The sequence below is a fragment of the Coenobita brevimanus genome, chromosome 96 (assembly GCF_032717465.1).
Source record: "Coenobita brevimanus isolate Jiangsu-jjx chromosome 96, ASM3271746v2, whole genome shotgun sequence".
NCBI lineage: Eukaryota > Metazoa > Arthropoda > Malacostraca > Decapoda > Coenobitidae > Coenobita > Coenobita brevimanus.
Window position 1 is genome coordinate 20,428,432 of NC_137049.1, and position 24,032 is coordinate 20,452,463.

Sequence of the window (24,032 nt, forward strand, 5' to 3'; positions counted from 1 at the left end):
TGTACAGTGCTCTTTGTTTTTGGTTACCTGTGACCTATTTAGAAATCCTGTAACCTGCGAGATAGATAAGTGGATAGATAGATAGATAGATAGATAGGTAAATGAGGTAGATAGAAGATGCATAAAGAGATAGATGGATAAAAAGACATTCATTTAAAAGATCCATAGGTAGAGATAGATAGGTAAAAGAGATAGATAGCGAGACAGATAGATAGATAACTAGATAGCCTAACAGATAGCGAAGTAAACACACCATACGTCACAGCCACAGGAGTTGCAAAAATGACCTTTAGATATACATTTTTTTCCCCTCCACTCCCCTCACAGTAACACAGTAGGTCAGTATGTGGGTTTATTTCATCTTTATATTAATTTTCACGGTAGTTCATGGTACGGTGAAGTGAGAAATGGGTTAGTTTGTGCTTAATACTTGGAATATATGAAGAAAGGATAGAAAACGAGAAGACAAATACAGAAAATGGATACCGGTACTGTGAAAACATGAAGAAAATTAAAAATAATAAGAAAAAAATGATACACTGATGAAAAACACGAAGAAACTGTAAACACACACACACACACACACACACACAATTACTCACAGCCTTTCCCCCCCCCAAAAAAAAAAAAAAAAAAAGCTTTCATACTCGAACGAATTTACACACACACACACACACACACACACACACACACACACACACACACACACACACACACAGAAAGCAGTAGAAGACAGATAACGGGAAAACATGAAAGAATAATGGATAAAAAAAATAAAACACATGACCTAATGGAAATAAAAAACAAACACAGTGAAGACAAAGAAAAGAAAACGGGAGTAGGAAAAAAACAACGAAAGCAAACAACGACAAGAAAAGAAACAGCTAGATAAAAACACACAAAAAAACAGTGAACAGAAGAAAAAAAACAGGTCGATAAAATTAAGAAAAAAAAAAAGCAATGAACAGACGAAAAAAAAAAAAAAATAGCAGAGATAAGGTGAGATGACGTAAACAGACAGAGATAAGACATTGATTAGGAAATGGAGGGTCATTAATAGATACGAGATTAGATAGATAATGAAGAGAGTAGAGAGTTAAGAGATAGATAAAAGATAAGAGATTTGGTTGATAAGGAAGGTTAGGGTAATGGAGTGGATTGATAAGGCAAGATAAAAAAGAGGTTCTTATCTCTGTCCTGCAAAAAATAATGCAGATAAAGATGCTGGAAGATAAAGATTAGGATATTATTAAAGAAAGAGTAAGATTGATAAGGATTTGATTAAGGAAACTAGTATATATATTGAATTAGTAGTAAGATAGAGGCATTAATTGAAAGTAAAGATAAGAAATTAGGAAGGAGGAGGAATATTGATAAGACAAAGATGATTAAATTAGTAAGAAGGAGGAAGATTGAAGTAAGAGAACGTATATAGTGAATTGATGTGAAAATAGATATATAGATAGATACATCCCTGGTAGATAGATAGATAGCGAGATTAAGAGGTGGTAGGGAAGGAAGAGGAACGATAAATGCTAGTCATGAAGAAGAGGAGGAAGAGCTGAAGAGGAAGCTAGGGAGTAGGTGCAGAAAAGGAAGAAGAAAATTAAGAGAGGTGGGAAGAAATGTTAAGAAGAGAGAAAAAAGAAGCGGGATAGATAATAAAAGTGAAGATAGCGATAGATAGAAAGTGGAGATGGCGATAGATAGAAAGTGAAGATAGCGATAGTGATAGAAAGTGGAGTTGGCGATATTGAAGTGGAGTCAGCGATAGTGATAGAAAGTGGAGATGACAAGATTGATAAAGAGAATGGAAGATTGTGTAAGTAGTAAGCATATGACTATAATTAAACGTAAGGACATGAAGATATAATGAAAAATAAATAAATAAATAAAAACCCAATAAGAAGAGATAGCGACATAAAGAAAATAAAAAACGATAAATAGATAAGATAGATAGAAAAAAATCCCAGTAGAAAGATGAGAAAAAATGGAAAAAAAAGACTGATAAGAAGATAGAGATAGTGAGATAGAAATGAAAACTAGACGAAGAGTGATAGATAGAATGACAGATAGATGAAAAATATTAACCAATTATATTTCCTTACAGTGAAGGGTAAAAAAAAAAAACTCAGAAAAAACTAATAAAAAAAAATTGTAGGGTGAAGAATATATAAGAACTCACGAAAAAAATAAAATAAAATGGACTTAAGTGACAACATTAAGAAAAGAAATGATTTTTATTTTCCAGCTCCGATTTTTTCCCAATGACCGTGATACAGAACCCAAGGCAAATTGATTGAACCCTAGCAGTGAACCCAGGAGAACTCGGATGTTATAATTGAACGTGAAGGAAACCCGGAATTTGAACAAACCCCCTCGTTCTACCTTACATGGAAGAGTGAACCCAAGGAAGAAAAAGGTGAATAACAATAACAGTAACAAATTCGCCTCTTCAACAATAACAAGATGAACTCAAACCATAACAAAGAGATAAATTCTGATTAGGCAACATTAGCAACAATAGTGCAATGGCAACAACAACAGTAACAACAACAAGGCCAATTAATCAACAGGCATAAACAGCAACAGCACAGACGAAAGCACAAATCAAGGAGAGAACAGAAGCATGAAAAACAACTCACCTCAAACCACCACCAACAGGATGACCATATTGAACAGTAAACATCTGACGTCACAATGAACAGGTATCAACGTTATCAGTAAGAGCAGAGCAAGATGAACTCAGAGAACATGGAGAAAGTAAAATAACAAGAAAAAATGATACGATAACTAACAAAAAGAACTCAAAGTACAGGAACACAGAGCCATCAAAATAACAAGAAAGAATGATACAATAACCTGCAAGAAGAACTCACAGAACAAGAACGTAAAAACATCAAAATATCAAGAGGAAGAAATGATACGATAAACAACAAGAACGCCACCAAAAAGAACTCAAAGAATAAGAACACAAAGACAAAAAAAAAAAAAACTAGAGAAAATGATACGATAACCACAAAAAAAAAAAAAAAATCAAAAATAATCATCACCAGCAAAACTTTTACCCACAACAATCACGCCAAAATGAGCAGCAGCAACTCAACAGCCTCCCTGGGGGGCGGCGGCGGAGGCTCCAGCATGGGTTCAGGTTCTCTTTCGGGTTCAGGGAGCGTTGGGAACCCCGGTGCTCTGGCCAAGCTCTCAGGCCTTCACGAGTGGCTGTCGATGGAGAACCGCCGAGTGAAGCATTGGTGGTCAACGCGATCTGGCTCTGACCTCCACAAACTGTACCTCCATCACCTCCACGACACTGATGGTAGGGAGATGGGAGGGCGCTTGTGTGTGTGCGTGTGTCATGATTTTTCCCCTTCTTTCGTGCGGATTTTGCGTGTGCATTTTATTTTCTGTGTTAATTGCTTCAGTTTTTCGTGGGATAGTTTTTTTTGCAAGCTTGGAGCAGGACTTTCATAAGCTGTACCTGCCTCGTCTCAACACTGACGGTAGGGAAGAAGGGAAAGGTGTGTGTGTGTGTGTGTGTGTGTGTGTGTGTGTGTGTGGAGTGTGTGTTTTCATGTGCTTCCTTTATTAACATTTGTCTGTAATTTCTAGCACGTTTTATTCTGTATTGTTTTTGTCATTTATTATCTAGCTTGTTTACATTTGGGGTTTGTTTACGTCTGGGAGTGTTTGTTTATTTGTTTTTTCTTACACGTAGGATACCTTGTTCACGTCTAGGGCAGTATACCTTAATGTGTTTGTTTTTTCTGCCTTTACTCTCTACCTCTACCATTTATCCATCTACCTCTCTGTCCTTCCTGTCAACCTGTCTACCTATTTATCGACCTGTCTTTCTCTTATCTACCTCTCTTTATCACCCATATCATATATTTAAATTACCTTCGCCTTTTTATTTATCTGTCAATCTGTTTATCAATCTACCAACTTCACCTGCCTGTCTACCTCGTCTCTCCAGTTGTTTTATCTTCCTCTTCAATCCACCTGCCTGCTGTTTTATCCGTCTGTCTTCCACGTCCCTCCCGTTGTTTTATCTTCCTCATCAGTCCACCTGTCCAATTATCTCACCTTTAATACCAGGTAAGTGTTGCTAATTGCCTACCTGTGTTTCCGCCTACTTTCTAATGAGGTGTTATTACCCGTTAATTGTTTTCTTAATAAGTCGGTAGTGTGTGTGTGTGTGTGTGTGTGTGTGTGTGTGTGTGTGTGTGTGTGTCTCTCTCTCTCTCTCTCTCTCTCTCTCTCCCTCTCTCTCTCTCTCTCTCTCATACCGGATGTAGTTGAGAGAGAGGGACTGGTGTTACTGGCCGGTTCAAGGACTTGCTCATCTGTCTACATCACCATCAGTAGCGTCTTCATCACGACACATCATCATCATCACTACATCTCTCATCATCATCATCAGTAGCATCTTCATCACTACACGTCATCATCATCACTACACCTCTCATCATCATCATCATCATCACCATCATCACTGTCTTCATCATATCATCACCATTTCCACTATCACTGTTTCTCTCCTTAGCCTCCTCCCTCCACCTCACTTCCATTTCTATCCATCATCTCTTTCCATACCATTTCCTCCATCTCCTCTCCATCTCTTTTTTTTTTTCCTCTTCCACTCTCCTCCACATTTTCCACCTCTCATTTCTCTCCACATGTCACAGTGTCCCTCATCCACTTCACCTGCTTTTACTTCCACTTTCCCTTCATCCACTCCATCTGTGTTTTCCTCTACACTAGTTTGCATCTCCACCTACCTCACATAACCTTCAGCACTCTCCTCTTAGTTGCCTCCGTCTCTCCTTCTCTCCATCCCATCTCTCCTCCACGCCTCTCCTTCTCTCCATCCCTATTTACCTCCTCCACATCGCTCCTCCACCCACAGCACTTCCCTCCACTTGGCCAACGCCCTTCCACATATAACCCAATTGTCCTCAGTGTGTGGAGTATAGTGGTGCTGGAGGGAGGTGTGACTCTCTTTCTCTCTCTCTCTCTCTTATCAATCCCTTTCCCATCTTTTAACTTCTTTCTCTCACTCATAATGTCCTGTTCTTTTTCTCTATTCCTTTTCCATCATCTCATCCATCTTCATTTTTACTTTTTACCCTTCTCCTTCCTCTCATCTCCCATTTCCTTCCTTCTTTCTTTCCTTCCCTTCTCCCATCCTCTCTTTTCACCCTCCTTTTCTCTTCCCATTTCCTTTCGTCATCCTTCCATCTCATCTTTTCTTTCCCTCACTTTGTCCTTTTCAGTCCTTTCCCGTCCATTTCATCCATCGTCGTTCTTATTTCTTCCTCATTTTCCTCTTTCTTGCCTTCTCTTTTGCGTCCACTTCTCCATTTCCCCACCTTTTCCTCCTCCTCTTCCCATTTTCCTTCCCCCGCATCCATTCCTCCCATCTCCATTTTCCTTCGTTCTTCTTCCATCTTTCTTCTTAATCCTTCTGGAGTAATGATAACCCCTGTACAAATTAGCCCCGAAATCCGTTTAATCAGAACAACTTTTGATTAATCGCCGCGAGATAAGATAGGAGGAAATGATAACAATGGCGCCGGAAGTGCGTGTTGTGATAAGCAGGAAGCACGTGACCTTCTGTTTCCGATCGCTTATGTGATCAGCTGGTATTTGCATCAGACCACGTGGTTTTGTTTACATTTGACCACGTGGTTTTGTTTACATCTGATTACGTGATTTTGTGTTAACATCTGACCACGTGGACTTGTGTTGACATTTAACTACCTGCTTTTGTTTGTACCTAAGTACTTTTTGTGTTTGCATCTGATTACATGGCTTTATTTGCATTTAACTGCATATTTTGGTATTTAAATTAAATAACGTGGTTGGCTTCTCATTAAATCACATGCTCTAACGTCAGTGCCACTTGGAATAATTATATCTATGCATCGTGTCTTGTGTTTAATAAAATAATCTTCGGATGCCTGACAACTGGGTCTTATATTTTCAGTCTCACCACTTTGTATTATGCATAAATCAAACCTCGTGTTGTGTGTTTACATCAGGTCACGTGCTGGTTTGTTTACGTTTAAAAGCACGTGGGTTTGTTTAGATTACTTCTGGCGTCTGCAGTTGCTACGGTTGCAGGACATGAACGAAGTGAAGTGGAATTTACAAGCACAGAGGAGTGTTATGTATCGAGATTAAAAGTGACCTGTCTTCTTACATACTTATAAACTTACATAGTTAAGAAAACGGTACATCCTCTTCTCTTTGCAACAGTATCTCCAGATTTTCTAGCTGTCTTTCAACTGTGCCTCTAACTTATCTGCTTTTCTACGTTCCTCTCTATTCTTTTGCTTTTTTCTAGCTGTTTATATTCCTGCGTAGAATGTGAAAACCTAGTGATAAATCGTGAATGTGTACCAAGACTGTAAAACTGAGGCTTCTGATCGTGGACTACAGTATATTACATTGATCTTGAGTGACAGATATAACGCATGTCATGAACTTGCTGAATATTACTGTATTCTGAGCTTTTGGACCAACACTTTGTAAATATGATACCGGTAATTGTAATCATGGAATATTACAGTAAATACAGTGAATTAAGAGTGACTTTTGGCCCTCATCTCTGTACTCTCTTGAATTTTGTACTAAGAGTGTGAAATAATGTGCAGTTTTGATGCTGATTAGTAAAAGGAGTGCAGTTAGAGCCATGACGCACTGCAGTGAAATTGTTTGGGGAAAAAATATCTCTTGAAATTAATTGTAGTGAAGTATGTGAAATCCTGTGACATTCCCAAGATGGTGGATGTTTGTATTTACAGTATTTGTATTGAAAGTATTTGTACCAGGATTGTGTAATGTGTGTAACAGAACTTAGTGAACATTGTACATTTACGGTTTTGTGAAAATTGTGAAAATCCTGAATTACCATGACGTTGAAAGTCAAAACCAAAGACAAAATTGTTCACTACGGTTTTTATATTAATGCAAGGAAGAAGGAACCTAAGGCCAGAAATGCGCAAGAAATAAAAATAAAAACGGAATAACAGAGAGCCAGATTCAAGAGCCGTTTCATTTTGCTGGTGAAGGATGTTGTTTTTTCGTGATTGAGTTTTTAAAGGAAGCTCTCGTGTTTTTTTTTTTTTTTTTTTTTTTTTTACGAAAATGAGAGAGAAAAACTATATATATACGTTCAGAAGTTCAGAAAAGATTAATAAAAGTTGATGCAAACCCTGAAGAATGAATAAATTTTTCTGACAGCAAGAGTGAAGTAGAATGATCTTACCGTGATGGAGAAAGTAATGAAGGAATTTGGGAAGATTGTCTGCGATCTTTTCATTCCGGGGATCTGTCTTAAGTTGAATAAAATTGTCTTAGGATGGCAAGAAGGAAATAAGGCGTCCTCGTACTGCTGGGGTGATGCTAGATGAGGATTCTGAGGATGCCCTAGCAGGACTTAAGATTCTCAGAGATCCTCACAGCGGAATACTTAAGATGAAGTAAATACGGTAAAACGAACGGATTCTCTTCAAGACCTTGGGGTAGAATGTAGAATTGATTTATTTATAAGTTGGACGCCAGCTGAGGATTCTAGACCTACCTCAACATCACTGAAGATTCTAACCAAGGAAGGTGGCACAGTCTTGAGATTCTGACCTACCTGTACGGAATTTACCTGTAGAAGTGGTAATTAAGAATCCTGTCCAAATGGTCCCAAAACTTGACTCTCCAAGGATTTTACCCGAGTAAAGATGGTGCAAGGATTCTCAGGATTATATTGAAGATTCTTAGATAACGCTGTGGAAGGGGGTTATATAATTCAAGTAAATGATGAGGTTGTGTTACGTGTATTGGGTGATATGGAAGATGGCGAGTGAGGATTGTCGGTGTGTACTGCGTCCTATCACCAGACTCTTGATGCCAGCACACGACTACGGTGAGAGAGAGAGAGAGAGAGAGAGAGAGAGAGAGAGAGAGAAAGTAGCTATTATGCGAGAGTTTACCGCAATAAAGATCCGTAAGGAGATTATGAGAGTGAAAGTGTGTGTGTGTGTTTGTGTTATTGTTGTAATAATACTCATAAACAAGTATAGTTCATTATACAAGCACTTCCAGTAACACACACACACACACACACACACACACACACACACACACACACACACACACACACACAGCTGTTTTTAGATTATAGATGCCAAGTTATATGAACAAGATAATAAAGAATGCAGAATCCGGATCTTCGCCCTTTTAAAAATAGGCGGAGAGACAGGAGACAGACAGGAAACAGACAGCAGGTAGACAGACTAATAGACAGCAGACAGGCTCACACAGCTGGCATATAGAAAGACAGGACAGAAACAGACAGACAGCAAACTTCAGAGCAGTAGGTATCCTTTTCCTCTTGCATGTTTGGCCTAAAATCCCTAAAAATAACACTCCTGTCTGGCCCCAATTGCTCCTGTCACTCACCTGCTGTCTTCCTCATCTCTCAGCTGTCTCTCCCCTCCTCCCACCTCCCCTCTGCTCTCCTAACCCAGAAATAAAATGAGTTTGTTATGAGGTGTCTGAAATGTGGGTTTGAAGACACTGACATACTTCATACTAACACACACGTTACGGTTCATACTACTACTACACCACACTGTCATACTAAGCCATACATACTGCTACGCCACACAGTCATACTAAGCCATACCACTCCACATACTGCCTCTGCCTGGAATTATGTCACACTTATCTCACACTGCTACACCTTTCAGTCACATCTCGTTAACACACACACACACACACACACACACACACACACACACACACACACACACACACACACACACACACACACACACCTTCCGTCTCATACTGCACAGAAACATATTAAAATTCTGTATAAAAAGTTTGCTAAGTAACAGAAAAAAATATGTAAGAATGTATGTATGTATATGAATGTATTATGTATGTACGTTGCTCTTCGACATTCAGGTGAGTGATGAATACAATTTTAAACCAGTGAAAAATGTTTGGATTCTTGAATATTTTGCCAGTAGGTATAAATATGGAAAGTTGCTCGCATTGTGTGTGTGTGTGTGTGTGTGTGTGTGTGTGTGTGTGATTGGTACTTCTCATAGACGCATTGTTTGGAAGGTAGTGATTGTTGTTGTTATTGTTGTTGTTATAAATGTCTTCCTGTGGTTGTTTCATTGTCTCCTGCTGTACTGTACTCTCCACCTCCCCTCCCCTCTCCTCTTCCCCCCTCCCCTCTCCTCTTCCCTCCCTCCAGTTCACCTCCTCACCTCACTACACCACACCACTCCACTCTCCCTCTCCCCCTTACCCTCGCCTTCCTCCTCCCTCTCCTCTTCTCTTGTTCCCTCTCCTCCCCTCCTCTCTCATATTTCGCCCTTCCCCAGTCACCTCTTCACCCCTTCCTTTTCCACTTCTCTCTCATTTTCCTTCCACTTTCACTTCCTGCCCTTGTCTCCTCCCCACTTCCCGCCCCCTCACCTCCCTTCCCCTCCCCATCCCTCCCATATCCATTTCTCTCTTTCCTTTTCTGTTTTCCCTTTCCCTTCCTTTCCTTCCGTCTTTTATTCTGTTATTCTTTTGTTTTCGCTTCGTTCCTTTTCTTCTTCTCTCGTCCTTCTCCTTTTCTGATCTTTTTCTCTTTTATTTTCCATTTTCAAAGTTTCTTTATTTCTTGCTTTCTCTGTTTTTTCATAGCCTCTCTTCTCATATACTGGTTTCCTTGCCTTTACTTTTTCTTTCTATATTTTTTCATCCTTCTTTCTTTCTTTCTTTTTTTCTTTCTTTCTTCCTTCCTTCCTTCCGTCCTTCCTTCCGTTAATTCATCCTTCCTTCCCTCATTCAGTCTTTCTTGCATTCTTCACAGCTTTATTTTATACTCCTTCATCCACTGTTTTCCTCCTGCCTGACTTCCCATGCATCCTCCCCTCCTCCTCCTCCTCATCTCCTTATTCGTCTCCTTCATTGTCTTGTGGAACAGTGGGTGAAGGAGGGGGAGGGGAAAGTGAAGGAGGAAGAAAGAAGGAATGGAGAGAGTTTAGAAGAGAATAATAGGAAAGAGGGAGAGATGGAGAAATAGAGAGATCTGGAGATGGAGAGTGTAAGAGGCAGGGAAAAAGGGAATGGGGAGGAGGGAAAGGAGAGGAAAGGGGAAAGAGAGGAAGGAAAGGGAGAAGGACGTAGAAAAATTAACCACTTCAAACCGAGGACGTTAATTAGTTCTTGGTGACTAGACGATTTTATTCAATCCAGGTGAGACGCTTGCACCTGGGGGGATTAAATGAAGGAGGTGAATGATATAAGTATTGAATAATATTAGTGTTGAATAATATTTGTGTTGAATAATATTAGTTTACTTTTAGTGTTGAATAATTTTAGTGTATGACCGATGTAGAAAAAATTAACTGTATTGTGACGAAAATTAATAAGAAGTCATCACTGGGGTGTAAGAAGAGGAGGAGAAAAGATGGAGGGGGGGGGATGGAGGTAGGAGGGAACATTCTCTCTCTCTCTCTCTCTCTCTCTCTCTCTCTCTCTCTCTCTCTCTCTCTCTCTCTCTCTCTCTCTCTCTCTCTCTCTCTCTCTCTCTCTCTCTCCACACCCTCCTGTTACCCTTTTCGCAATTTCACACTTATTGTCACCGTACCCCACACGACACCCTTCGTACCTCACCCTCTCTACCTCCTCCCTCCTTGCCTCCAGTTTCCCTTCCCCCCCCCATTTCTCCCTTCCCTCCCCTCCCCCTCTCTCTTTTCCTTCATCCTTCCATCCACTTTCTCCCTGACTTCCTCCCTACCATACATTTCACCCTTTTCTATCCCTTCCTCCCTCCCTGTCAGCTTACCTACCTACCTACCTACTTACCTACCTACTTACTGACCTACTTACCTCTTCCGTGCACCCTCTTCATGTCTCCCTGCCCCATCTTTCCCTCCCTACCCCACCTTCACCCTCCCTACACTCCCTGTCACTCATTCATGGTCCCACACACATCTCGTCACCCTGCCCCAAATGTCTTCCTCCCTTATTCCTCCTTCCTCCCTTCCCCCCCCTTCCTCCCTGTTTGTCACCACCTCACACCCTGTCACGAAACCCTTCTCTCTCCCTGTTTCACCTTCCTTGTCACCCTCCCAACCTCTCTCTCTTCCCCCTCCCTTATTGTGCCCTTCCGCTACCTTTCACGGTCTTCCTCCCTGCTCCCTTCTTCCCTCCCTGTCATCCTATCACCCTTTTTCTTCCCTCCCTCCCTGTCCATCACCCTATTCACCCTGCCTCTCTCCCTGTCCCTCTTGGCCCAGTGTGCAACAGAGGATGACAGGGTTGCACAAAAGCTGTGTCGAAATCTCTCTCTCTCTCTCTCTCTCTCTCTCTCTCTCTCTCTCTCTCATCTGTTTATAATCATCTTCATTGTGTCATGCCTTAGCCTTTTCTTTTCCTCCCCACCCTCTCTCTCTCTCCTTTTCATCCCAGAGCAGCTGCCTCCCCTCCCCCTCTCTTCCTCTCCCCTCCCCTCCCCTCCCCTCCCTTTCCATCTGCTCTTCATCCTTCCTTCGTGTTACTACCCTCTCTCTCTCTCTCTCTCTCTCTCTCTCTCTCTCTCTCTCTCTCTCTCTCTCTCTCTCTCTCTCCTTTTCCTTACTTAATCTTCCTTCCTCTTCCTCCCTTTGCTTTCCTCTGTCTTCTTCGTCCTCCCCATCTCTTCCTCTCCCCTCCCTCTCCTCTTTTCTTCCTCCTCTAATTCCTTCCTTCCTCTTTCCTTTCTCCTTCTTCCCCTTTACCCTCCCTCCCTCTCCTTTCTCTTTCCTTTCTTCTCCTCCATTCCTCCCCTTCCCTTTCTTCCCCTTTCCTCCTCCCTCTTCCTCCCCTTCCTCCCCCCTCTTCCCTTTCTCTTCCTTCTTCTTCCTCTTCCCTCTTCTTCCTCCTCCCTCTTCTTCCTCCTCCCTCTTCCTCTTCCCCCCTTCCCCTTTCTTCGCCCTCTTCCACTCCCATCCGTTCCCACGCAACAATAACGTGCATGTGCGTGGCTGTGTGCGCACGCCTGTTTACACGTACCGGTATGTTTTGTGTGTATGTGTGTGTGTGTGTGCGCCTTTGTGTGCATTCTTGTCTGTGCGTGTGTATGTCAGCTTGTGGTTGTGCATGCAAGTTTGTTCGTGTGTGTGTGTGCGTGTGTGTTCGTTTGTCTTGTTTTGGGTTATGTATTTCCTATGTATGTATGTATGTATGTGTGTGTGCATGTAGCCTGTGTATTTCCCTGTACAGTATATATATTGTGCATGTACCTTATGTATGTATTTCCATGTGTGAATGATAGCTGTGTATGTAGCCTCTGTATGTTTCCCAATTATGTTTATTTATGCGCGTATGTGTGTATGTGTATGAATGTATGTGCATATCTATGTATGTGTGTATATTTGTGTATGTACCGTATATATACTGTTCAGTACTTCATATTAAGTAATTAGTTCCAGAAAATTGCCCAGGTATTTAAATGGCAGGAAGTTTAAATTACACCTGCATGAAGAACTCTAATTGTGTGTGTGTGTGTGTGTGTGTGTGTGTGTGTGTATGTGTGTGTGTGTTTACATGGGTGGTGATGCGTGTATGGCAGGTGGTGATAGGGGAGAGTAGCTCTCTCTCTCTCTCTCTCTCTCTCTCTCTCTCTCTCTCTCTCTCTCCGTGGGATTGGAAGGGGGGAGTGGAGGAAAGGGAGGGAAATCCGGGAAAGGGGAAAAAAAAAAAAAAAGGAACAGGAAGAGGAAAGGTCGAATCGGAGGGAGGGAGAGAGAGAGAGAGAAAGGGAGGGAGGGAAATGGAGAATGTGAGGCTTTCTGTAGAGTCTCTAGTGAGGAGTGAAGGAAAGGGAGGGAAAGTGGAGAAGAGGAAGGAGAGAGAGAGAGGAGGGAACTGTGTGTCTGTGTGCTTAAGTCTACTTCCTCTCTCTGTCTCAGTCAATTTCCTCCTCGTCTAAAACAACTTCCTCTCTCTCTCTCTCTCTCTCTCTCTCTCTCTTGGGGAGTGAGAGATGTGAGAATTTGCGAGTAGGAAGGAAAGAGGGTCGAAAATAGAGGGGTAAGGAAGAAGAAAAGGGGAAGAGAAGAGGGGAGGGAAGAGGGGAGGAGGGAGGGGAGAGGGGAGGAGGGAGGGGAGAAGAGGGTTTAGAGTGTGTGAGGGGATATATTTTGAGAAGGGATGAGTGGGGGATGAGGGCAAGTGAGGGGAAAGTGAGGTATAGAGGAAGGTAAGTGATGAGGGAAGGGGAAGGGTGGGGGTAAGTGGGAGAAAAAGTAAGGGTGAGGGAAGAGAACAGAGTGAGGGGAGGTGATGGATGAGGGGAAATAAATGGAGGGAGGAGGTGAGTAGGGTAGAAGACAGTGAGGTGCAGGGATGAGGGGAAGGGGAAGGTGTAGAGTGAAGGGAGAAGACTGGAGGAAGAGAAGGATTGAGGGATGAGGGGGAGGGGAGTGAAGAAGGATGGGTGAGGGGAAGGACTGAAGAGTACTGAGGGGTTAAGGAGAGAGAGAGAGAGAGAGAGTGTGTTTCCCACGGGGCCAGCTGGTGACTGATTGTTCCTGGCTTGCGTTGCCCTTTGTCAAGTTTATTTTTTTATTTTTGTTTTTTACCAGATTTGGTGTCTGGTTCCAATAAGAATAAAACGTGTCCGATTTAACTCTGATGATTATATTGGCCTCATTCACGCCCCCTGTACCCCTTCAGTGCGACGATCTGTTATTTTACTTAGTGATTGACCTTTTTCGTCTGTCGTAATTAAATTTCATAAATGGAAAGTGCTTTATTTTTGTTTTATATTATTGTAACTTGCTGATGATTTTTATTTTCACCTGCTAGTGATTTTGCGTAAATTTGGGAGATATTTCTTGCTTTAGGAATGAATGGAAACAGACAGACAGATAGACATAGACAGTGACAGGGATGAAAGCAACCTCCCCCACCTTCGTTGGTGATCGTAATATTATTCTGACACTGAGCTACGAGAAAATAAGCTGCAGTAGGGCGAAGAATCCACTCCAGGCAGAGGTGCACGAGGTAGAGTCTGTGTATGGGCGTGCGTGGGTAGGTGAGGGCGTGGGCGTGGGCGTGGGTACCAGTATGGGCGTGGAGGGGCAGCCTGGTATTACCGTATGCTATTTACACCCTTGCCCTTGTGTGCTGTCTTCCTCTGCCCTGTTTTTGTGTATGGTAATGGATTTTTTTTTATTTGGTGTGTGTGTGTGTGTGTGTGTGTGTGTGTGTGTGTGTGTGTGTGTGTGTGTGTGTGTGTGTGTTTCAAAGTAGCCTTGAATGATTTGTTTATGTTGTGATACGTTTTGTTTATTACATTGTTTATTAATGGCATGGAGAAAGCAAACTCTTACTAAAACTTCCCACATCCCTGTGGGAAGTTTTCTTGTTTTTGTCAATGTTATTACCTTGTGATTCTAGGGAGGATCTAAATCGCCGCCATTCACATACCATTGAGCTACAGCCTCATTCTTTGTCATATCGTAGTACTGTTGGCTGCTTCATCCGACTACCGGAACCCAGATAGGATCCGGAGTAAAAATAAGCGACCTTAAGGCTCAAGAACCAGTCAAGTTCGAGGGTTGAAAATTTGGTGGCTTGAAGGACTACCTGGAACTTGGCCAGACTGCAGTGCTTAACTTAGTCCAGATTGGATCATTATTCTCTGAGGTCGCATATGGTCCAAAATTTGGACTAATCCGGAAGACAGAGAAGTCACCTGATTTTACGTGAAAGAATAAAGCTTGAACCACCAGACTTGGCGGATCATAGTGACATTAGGTGACATGCAGATCAGTGACCTTGATAGCAAGCTCCCAGTGGCTGTGGCAAGTTTTCCTTTATCAAAATAACCTTGGACAATTTTACGGCGTTCTAGTTATTGTTACAACTACTACTACTACTATTATTATTACAACTACTAACTACTACTACTACTACTATTACGACTACTTCTACTACTATTTCCGTTATTACCCACCGTATTCCTGATTATCAATCATAGAATCGCTACTTTTACGCTCCATCCTTTTTAATCAATGGGCAGCAACAACCACCCACACGAAGAGGGGAAAAAAATAAAAGCGGAAATTAATCCTGCGTCTGGCGGCTGGCGGCATCGATTTTCAAAACAAAAGAATCTCATGGGCATTGTCTTTGTCGGGGGGGGGGGGGCTTTTGAGGGGCAGGGGGGCCTTAAAATAGCTGGCATTTGTTTGGTAGGGGGCTCAGGAAATTACCTACCCCAAATATAGAAGCTGTGTGTGTGTGTGTGTGTGTGTGTGTGTGTGTGTGTGTGTGTGTGTGTGTGTGTGTGTGTGCAAATGAGAAGCAAAACTACAGACATTGCCTATTATTTCACAGCTGTCAGTGACCTTGAGGTTGCATTATTGTACAAATGTAACTCGACTCTTGAAACCGAAAGGAGTGAATGAAGGACGATTCATTTTGCTTGGCATTAATGATGATTATTCTTGTATTTTTGCGTTTTCCTTCAGTGTGTGTGTGTGTGTGTGTGTGTGTGTGTGTGTGTGTGTGTGTGTGTGTGTGTGTGTGTGTGTGCGCGAGCTGCCAGATTCTACCGTCTCCTCTGTGTACTCGATAATATTGGTAACATTGGTAGGGTGATGATGATGATGATGATGATGATGATGATGATGATGACGACTCCGACTTCTGTGTTCCCCTTTTTCCCGTTTCTTCCCACTCACCTTTTGGTTGCATCGCGGCAGATAGTGATGGTGATGATGATGATGATACTGCTTCCCTTTTCCTGCTCCTCCTTCTTACCCACCTTACGGCATTTATCTTTGGAGTGGGGTTAGGATGATGATGATGACAACGGTGGTGATGAAGATAATAATGATAATGATGATGATAATACTCCTGCTTCCCCTTTTCCTGTTCCTCCATCCTGCGCACTTTATATTAGGAATGGGGTTAGGATGATGATGATGATAATGATAATGGTGATGACGATGAGAGTGACGATCATGATGACGATGATGGTGATGAGGATGGTGACGGTAATATTGACAGTGACCTAACAGCCTTTTTCTTTCTTCGTCAGAGTTACGGTCGCAGTTAAATGAGCAGCTACGTGCATTGGATGGCCGAGTGGACACGCAGACGGCGCTGGTGGGGGAGTTGCAGGAGTGGTTCAGGCGGAGGGCAGAACTACACCAAGACTATGCCGGGAAACTGGACAAGCTGGCGAAGTCACTGCAGGCCAGGCATAAGGAGCAGAAGGTCAAGTGAGTAGCGGCAGTCTTTTATTCGGAATAATAAAAATAATAATGATGATAATAATGATAATGATAATAAGAATAATGATAAAAATGATCATAATAATACTGTAATACCAACAACAACATCAATAATAATAATAATAATAATAATAATGATAACTAATAATGAAACTATACTGTGTTCACTATAACCAGGCATAAAATTGCCGTCTCTCCATCTTGAATGCTGAGCTGTAAAAAGAGACTGGAATGTGGTACTAGTCATGAAGAAGTGCTATGTAAAGGAAGTAGGGCGGTTCTGTTGCCTGTAGGGTGTATGTGGTGGTGTGAGGGTGTTTGGGTCAGTGTGAGGGTGTGTGGGGCAGTGTGAGGGTGTATGGGGCAATGTGAGGGTGTATGGGGCAGTGTGAGGGTGTATGGGACAGTGTGAGGGTGTATGTGGTGGTGTGAGGGTGTATGGAGCAGTGTTAGGGTGCATGAGGCAGTGTTTGGGTGTATGGGGCAGTGTGAGGGTGTATGGGGTGTAAGGGTGTATGGGGCAGTATGAGAGTATTTGAGGCAGTGTGAGGGTGTATGGGGCAGTATGAGGGTGGATGGGGCAATGTGAGGGGGCAGTGTTAGGGTGTATGGGGCAGCGTTAGGGTGTATGGGGCAGCGTTAGGGTGTATGGGGCAGCGTTATGGTGTATGGGGCAGTGTGAGGGTGTATGGGGCAGTGTGAGGGTGTATGGGGCAGTGTAAGGGTGTATGGGGCAGTATGAGAGTATTTGAGGCAGGGTGAGGGTGTATGAGGCAGTATGAGGGTGTATGTGGTGATGTGAGGGTGTATGGAGCAATGTGAGGGTGTATGAGGCAATGTGAGTGTATATAGAGCAGTGTGAGGGTGTATGGGGTAGTATGAGAGTATTTGAGGCAGTGTGAGGGTGTATGGGGCAATGTGAGAGTGTATGGGGCAATGTGAGGGTGTATGGGGCAATGTGAGGGTGTATGGGGCAAGGTGAGTGTATATAGAGCAGTGTGTGGGTGTAATGACAGCGTAAGGACTCTGCTCGGTACACAAAATTACCCATTGTCCCTTGCACTCAGGCGGGACCAGCTACACCTATTCTCAGTGTACGAGTGTTGGACCACGCTCATGACCCAGACTAAGAAGGACGCACGGGACCAAGCGGCTCTGGCAGACGTCTACCTAAACAATGTCATTCCACGGTTTACCCAGGTCCAGGATGATGTGCAGAGAATTTACAAGAGGGTAGGTTATTTGGTGGTGATTGTTGTTTTCTGTGATACTTTTCCTGTTTGTGAATCATAACCACACTATTTTTATTGGAAAGTTTAGTTGATGATGATGTGACCAATATTCCACACCTATGTTACTAGCCCGTCTGTTGGAAAACAGTGAGAAAGTCATATTGCAATGTATATGTAAGGGTATATTGTGAACATGGAAGAAACTAAGTTACCTGGGCATTCTTCCATTTGTGAAGTCTACCCAGCCCATTTTTTAGTAAGAAATAGGGTGATGATGACGATAATGAATGTGCTATGCCTTTTGGATACTGTAATATTTTCCTTGGTTGACTTATAATCAGTAGCAGGCTGACTAAACAAGTTATTCCTTTCTATCCATCCAGTGTCGGGAGATTGGGTATGAAAGCCACGAAGAGTTGCTGAAAGTTCTTCATGAGCTTCACACCACCATGCGCACATACCACACCTATCAGACAGAGTTTAAGAATGCTGAGACTAAACTCCGCAACTTTGAAGCTCAACGCAGCAAACTGGAGCAGCACATACCCAAGGAAAAGCTGGAGAAGAGCAAGAAGTTCAGAGTCATTGAGAAGGAGATCCAGAAGGTAAGAAAAATCTCATATTTACACTGTCAAGTTATTAACCCCTTCCATTCTTTTTTTTATATTACCCATGTTGGTGTGGCATTGCACTTTTGACTTCTGTTAGGATTAATGACGGACTTTTTTTATTTAGCATGGATGGAAATTTCTAAACTCTGGAAATCATTAATTGTTGGAATTCAGGTACAGTAGCTGCAGTATTAACATTTTGTAAGGTGCAGTAGGTTGATAGTTGCTACTATGTGAGATTGAATACAGCCTTCATCATTTTATGTGATGCTTACTACAAGAGATCTTTAATGTCCAAGTACTAAAGTTTATTTCATGGTTGAGTCTTGCATCAAAGTGCAACTCTCCTCATTGTCCGTATGGAGCTTCCACCAAGTAATTCATTCCCACTCCCCATTGAAATTAGCTGGACAAAAGTGAGCAGGAAATTTCTGACATGCAATTCCACTGTGACTCATTCCTGCTTAATTTGCAGTTTAACTTGTCCCACATTTGTGCTGATATTTAATACAGTACATGGTGATGTGATCAGGGTGGGAAAAAGTTCATTTCCCAGTTCATCATGTTAGTGGCAGACTCAGCCACTGTTGATACTTGTGTACTTTTGAGTTTTATTCTTCCTTTTTTCTAGATCCTGCCCTTCCCTCTTGGGATGGAGGGAATAATGTTTGGATAACAGTGATGTTAATGGTGATGAAATTTGTTTACTTTTAACACAGCGAAACAGCAAGTACCAGGATGCAAAGCTTAAGGCCCTGAAGGCACGTAATGAGTACATCCTCTCGATGGACTCAGCCAATGCAGCCATCCATAAGTACTTCGTTGAGGACCTCTCGGATATTATTGACGTAAGTAACGTATTGTTGTCAGATTAGAATAGATGCTCACATACAGATATATAGGTACATACTTTCTGTGGATCACTGGTTGTTTAGGAATTTTAATGGTTAGAATGATGAGAGAATGGATGTGTGACCCATTTCTTTGGGCAGTCTGTAATTTTCCTCAATGTATGCTCCCATACACCGATAGAATCATCTGGATCTCATCCTTCACATATAATAATGGAGAATGGAGATAGGATGATTTGTTTGTTGATAGCTGGTGCATGCACTGTCTATTTATATAAAATTAAAGTAGTGACAGAGTAGTCCCCGTACATGTACCTAATACTTCCCATATGTAGATTTAATAAAGTGCATATTATTCAGGATATTGTCGCGTACAGTATACCAGCATTTTAAAGCATTTCCTAGCACAGTACTATAATGTTCTTCATGTTGAGAAAGAATGTGACTTTCTCATGAGAATTTTACTAACAACACATTTTCTCAAACAGTGCATGGACTTGGGATTAATAACATGCATTTTCTTGGACAGTGTATGGACTTTGGATTCCACAGCAGCATAGCTCGAGCCCTTCTAACCCACGTCTCAGCCCAGGAGTGTGTGCGTCGCAGCCTCCAGACTGGTGTGGATGACCTAAACAAAACCATAACAAACCTGGACTCGCGCCTGGACAAGCAGCGGTTCCTCAAACACAACAATGCAGCCTTCATGCTGCCCAAGAAGTTCGAGTTTCAGGGGCACAAGGGTGATGAGGTGAGGCCGGGGGAAAGAGGGTAGAGAGAGAGAGGGTTAATTATGGTAGTTAGTTACAGTAATTGGGAGAAAAATAAAGGATCAAATAGTTACTAAGATGATAAGAGGTTGACAGGAGGTGAAGAGAAAGTAAGTTTGTTATTAAATGTGAAGGATAGAAAAGTTGCTAAAATTAGGAAAGATTAACTGAATAAAATCATTGGGCAGCATCAAGAATAGTGTAAAATATTGCATCAAACTAAAGGGATGGGAGTGGCCGTGGTGTAATCAGAAGCATCCTTGGCATTCATCCAAAATTTCCCAGGTTCATTTCTCAGGCTGACCACAAAACCTTCAGGCAGGGAGTTTGCTCCAGCCTGTTTGCACCAAGAACTGAAATAGGGATCTGGGTTCTAAATTCAGTGGTTGTGTCATAGTATGGGAGAAAGTTTGAATGTTTTCCTTGTCAATCACTAAAGGGGTCAGACTTGTCATAGATTACGAGGAGGAGAAATAAGGAAGTCAGGCAGGCAAAAAACTCTTGTGAATGGATGAAAGAATGGCAAGAGAGAATGTGTTGATTCACAGAAATCCAAGTTTGTTAATATACATACAGTCAAGAAGTTGTAGTTCATTATAGTACTGTTGTGTAGGCTTTACTTAATTTTGCATTTTATTGTTTTATATGTTATGTATTGCACATTTGCAAATTGTACAAACTGCATTTTAATGTTTTTAAACTATTTTATGTCTTTAATTTTATGTAAATGCACCATCATTTCTAAAGTAACATGTTTTAGCAAGTTTTTGTTGCACTATATTTGTTATAACATTGTTAAAGATTATAAACTAATTAATTCTATATGTCTCTGCATGTTACTCATGGAAATTGCACATATTTGCATAGTTTGGCAAGAATGTATGACAGCAGAAGTTGATACATAAATTGCTCTTATCACATTTAAATTCAGATGCATTAACAATGATGTTGAGACTGCTGTAGAATGTTCTTGTCTAAATGTATGTGTCAAAAGTTTTACCTTGCACTTCTTTTGTTAATATTATGCCAACACTGACAGCCTCGCAAACTTCAGTTGCTCGCCTGCACTGTGGCCAACTTCTCTTTTAACACCTGTACCAACATAGTTTACACACTATAGCAAGCACCACTACCTACACATTGAACCACACTCTGGTAAACACAGCTACTTTATGTGAACACATGTACCTCGTGTAAGTGTGTGTACAGTCCCTTCACAGTTTATCGCACTCTTGTAAACACAAGTACAGGGCACCTCTTACACACAAACACCATGTACACAGTTTACCACACTCTTGGTCATATTCTTATCAGTTTAGGAGGCTCCCTAGCAGCTATTTCCATCTGCCTGTGTCTCTGTAGCGATAGCCAGAGACCTGAATCCGAGGGTGTGGGACACAACAAATCAGTTCCACATCTCCCAGTCTTCTGATATCAGGCATTCCTCCCTGCATCCCACGTCACTCTTCTTCATATACAGTACCTCTCAACCCCATTCCTCCACCTTTTCCTTGAGCTACCTCTCCCCTTCTCTCCCTTCATCCCACTCATATAATGCACACGCACCTAGTCAATCTTTCACTCCTTATTCACTTCACTTGGCCATACCATCCCAAGTTACTCTTACTGACACTTTTCTTACCTCTCTCTTCCCAATGTATTTCTGCATATGAAACATTAATATCCTTCATATGTTGATTATACAGTCTTTGTTGATTTTAGAAAGATATAAAAACTTAAATGAGGGTAACTGTGCGAAGCATGCAAAATAAGCTACTAAGAAGAAGGTGTTAGAAGGCTCTTCTTGATGGGAACATGGGTCTTGAAGCCAATTCTAAGATGTGTTTTGTGTATTCCACCTAACAATCATCACCAGACTAGCACAGTAAGGGAAACAGCCCTCCATATAGCTACACCATTTTCTTTCATGCTCTAAGGTAACTCATTCTAACCTTTTTCCCCCCTCATTTTACCTGGCTAGGATATGGATGAGATATAATGTACAAAATTCACCCTTTCCAGATGGAAACAAAAGTCACCACAGACTTTCCTGGACCTGATATTTAAATGTTTTGTAGATTTTTAACATTAGTGAATTTTTTAATGTTATTAGTGCATTAGAGTTAGCCAGTTTCTTTTCTGTGACAGATTGAAAGATATTCTTCTTCAAAAAAGAAGTTTTTGGAAGGGTGAATTTTATATTTCTTTTCTTTATCCATGTTTGTTGACATTTGCGTGTTATATACATAGATTGTTCACTGTGGTCATCAACTGTTTTATACTGAGCTGCGTAACTTGACATTTATTATGATGGCATTAGTGGTCCACATCTCAGTCGTGTAATCCAATTGAAGTATTCCCACCCATGGAGATCAGTTTACTGTCAGCATTTCAGCTTCAGTTATCAGCTGGAGCATCATTTATACTTTTTCATGAGATAGATCTTCATCATGTGTCACAATTATGAATATAGTTTTTTTTTTTCCTAAGTCTTCTTCAGAACAAGAATCAGTTATGTAGAATAATGAATTTCATATACACATGCAAATGTCAAGTGCACATAAAATTTCATGATGTATATGGTATAAACATACTTTACTGCCACTGATTACTTGTGTGCAGTTATTAGCATAATTTAAATCCAATGACTTGAACTGTTTGTATCTTCCCATGATAATGTAATTGTATGACATAAATTACTGTACTAGTGTATTGATTGCAACATCACCATTAAATCACGAGTTTCAACTCATACCTGGAAACTTTCAAACACATCACAGTTATATTGCAGCCATCACGTTTGGCAGATAATTATGCACTGTCCTTCTCAGTAGGTCCCTAAATTCATAAATGCACCTCCTCTGAATACAGTTACTCATATCTTCTAGATGAACTAATGCCTTTTTTTTATATATACAGTATAGTTTTTTCACATTCTCATTCACAAGCAGGCAATCAGTCACACACATCCTGTAAATTTGTAAGTACCATTAAATACTGTACATAACCCGTTGTCTCATGAAGCACATTTTAATTCATAACTGTACTCCAACTCTTGCACGATAATAACAACTACTGGATGTGATGGCAAAGCCAGTCACACATGTCTTTCTGTGCACAGGTGTAGCACAAATGTTTGCTTATGCACATATAAAGATATGCACAACTTTGTTGTAGTTGTTGCACGCAGCATTAAATTAAAAGAAATAATAACTGTGTGATGCCAACTGCAATCGCACTCATCCTTTCGAGACCACATTGGCGGCGGGCAGCAGTGTTTGCAACTGCCTCGCCTAGGCTGATGATCCTTCCGGGACATTGTCATGGTCACAGATGAACCGAGTGGTGGTGACCAGAGAGGTGCAGGAGGAAATGGAGAAGAGATACGCCCATCTTGTCTCCCGCCTCACCTCCCTCAAAACTGAATCGGAGGAGACCTGGAAGACGATAGAGACTGCGGAGAGGACTCTGGTGGAGATGACAGGGACGAGGGACTATGACTGTGCACATTACTTCGTTGATGAGCCAAAGACAGATCCTGCCAAACAACCAGAGGCTGCGCTGATCAAGATGAAAGCCGATAGGCAAGAGACGGAGGAGTTCTATCTCAGTGTGAGTTGATAATTAACAGGAACAGTACAGTAATTATGCTTAGATGTAATAACTGCAGCAGTAAATGAGAAATTGCTATATCCAGTAATACTGTTAATTGTACAGTGTATCTCCCTGTGTCTTAGGTTGTCACTGTTGTAATATTGTGTATTGTGGTAGGTCAGTACCTCAGAAAACAGTTAAATATTATTAGGAAATGAAAGGTGCCTGTATGACTCATGATCACATATGCATGATTACAGAAATTCCGAGAATATACGCTAGGCAGCAATTTGATCACCAGACTACAGGCGAGATATGAGTTAATGAGAAAAGCTCTTGGAGATGACACTCAAACTTCCTCCTCACCCACACCCACACGGTAAGCTATTCAGACACTTAAACTCGGCATTTCTTATTTCCCAGTATATTTGTATCAGACTTGGATTAATATATGAATAGTGTTAGAAATGAGTTGGGGACTCATATGCTCTAAGTTAAAAGAATGTGCTTAGGTGAGAAGTGAATCAGTAAGAATAGCATTATAATACTGTACTCACCTCATTAAGGTGTTTTGTTGTAGAAATGCAGTTAATACTTACTGATGCACTTGGATTTGATATACAGAAGGCATATCAAGTAATCTGCATTTTTTTGTAATCCTTAAATCCTACTTTTT

The 24,032-nt window shown here is 41.4% G+C and overlaps 1 protein-coding gene across 1 annotated transcript in view; it reads left to right on the forward strand.

Annotated features, from left to right (window-relative positions):
• The first annotated feature begins 2,733 nt into the window (after positions 1-2,733).
• The window catches only part of LOC145413485 (SLIT-ROBO Rho GTPase-activating protein 1-like), a 61,489-nt gene continuing 40,190 nt past the window's right edge, over positions 2,734-24,032 (forward strand). The window contains exons 1-8 of the mRNA XM_080283182.1: positions 2,734-3,319; positions 16,103-16,286; positions 17,366-17,531; positions 17,914-18,135; positions 18,861-18,989; positions 19,522-19,743; positions 23,060-23,374; positions 23,617-23,735. Of these exons, the coding sequence (XP_080139308.1) occupies positions 3,088-3,319; positions 16,103-16,286; positions 17,366-17,531; positions 17,914-18,135; positions 18,861-18,989; positions 19,522-19,743; positions 23,060-23,374; positions 23,617-23,735 (1,589 nt within the window). The 5' untranslated portion in view covers positions 2,734-3,087. The remainder of the gene's footprint in view (positions 3,320-16,102; positions 16,287-17,365; positions 17,532-17,913; positions 18,136-18,860; positions 18,990-19,521; positions 19,744-23,059; positions 23,375-23,616; positions 23,736-24,032) is intronic.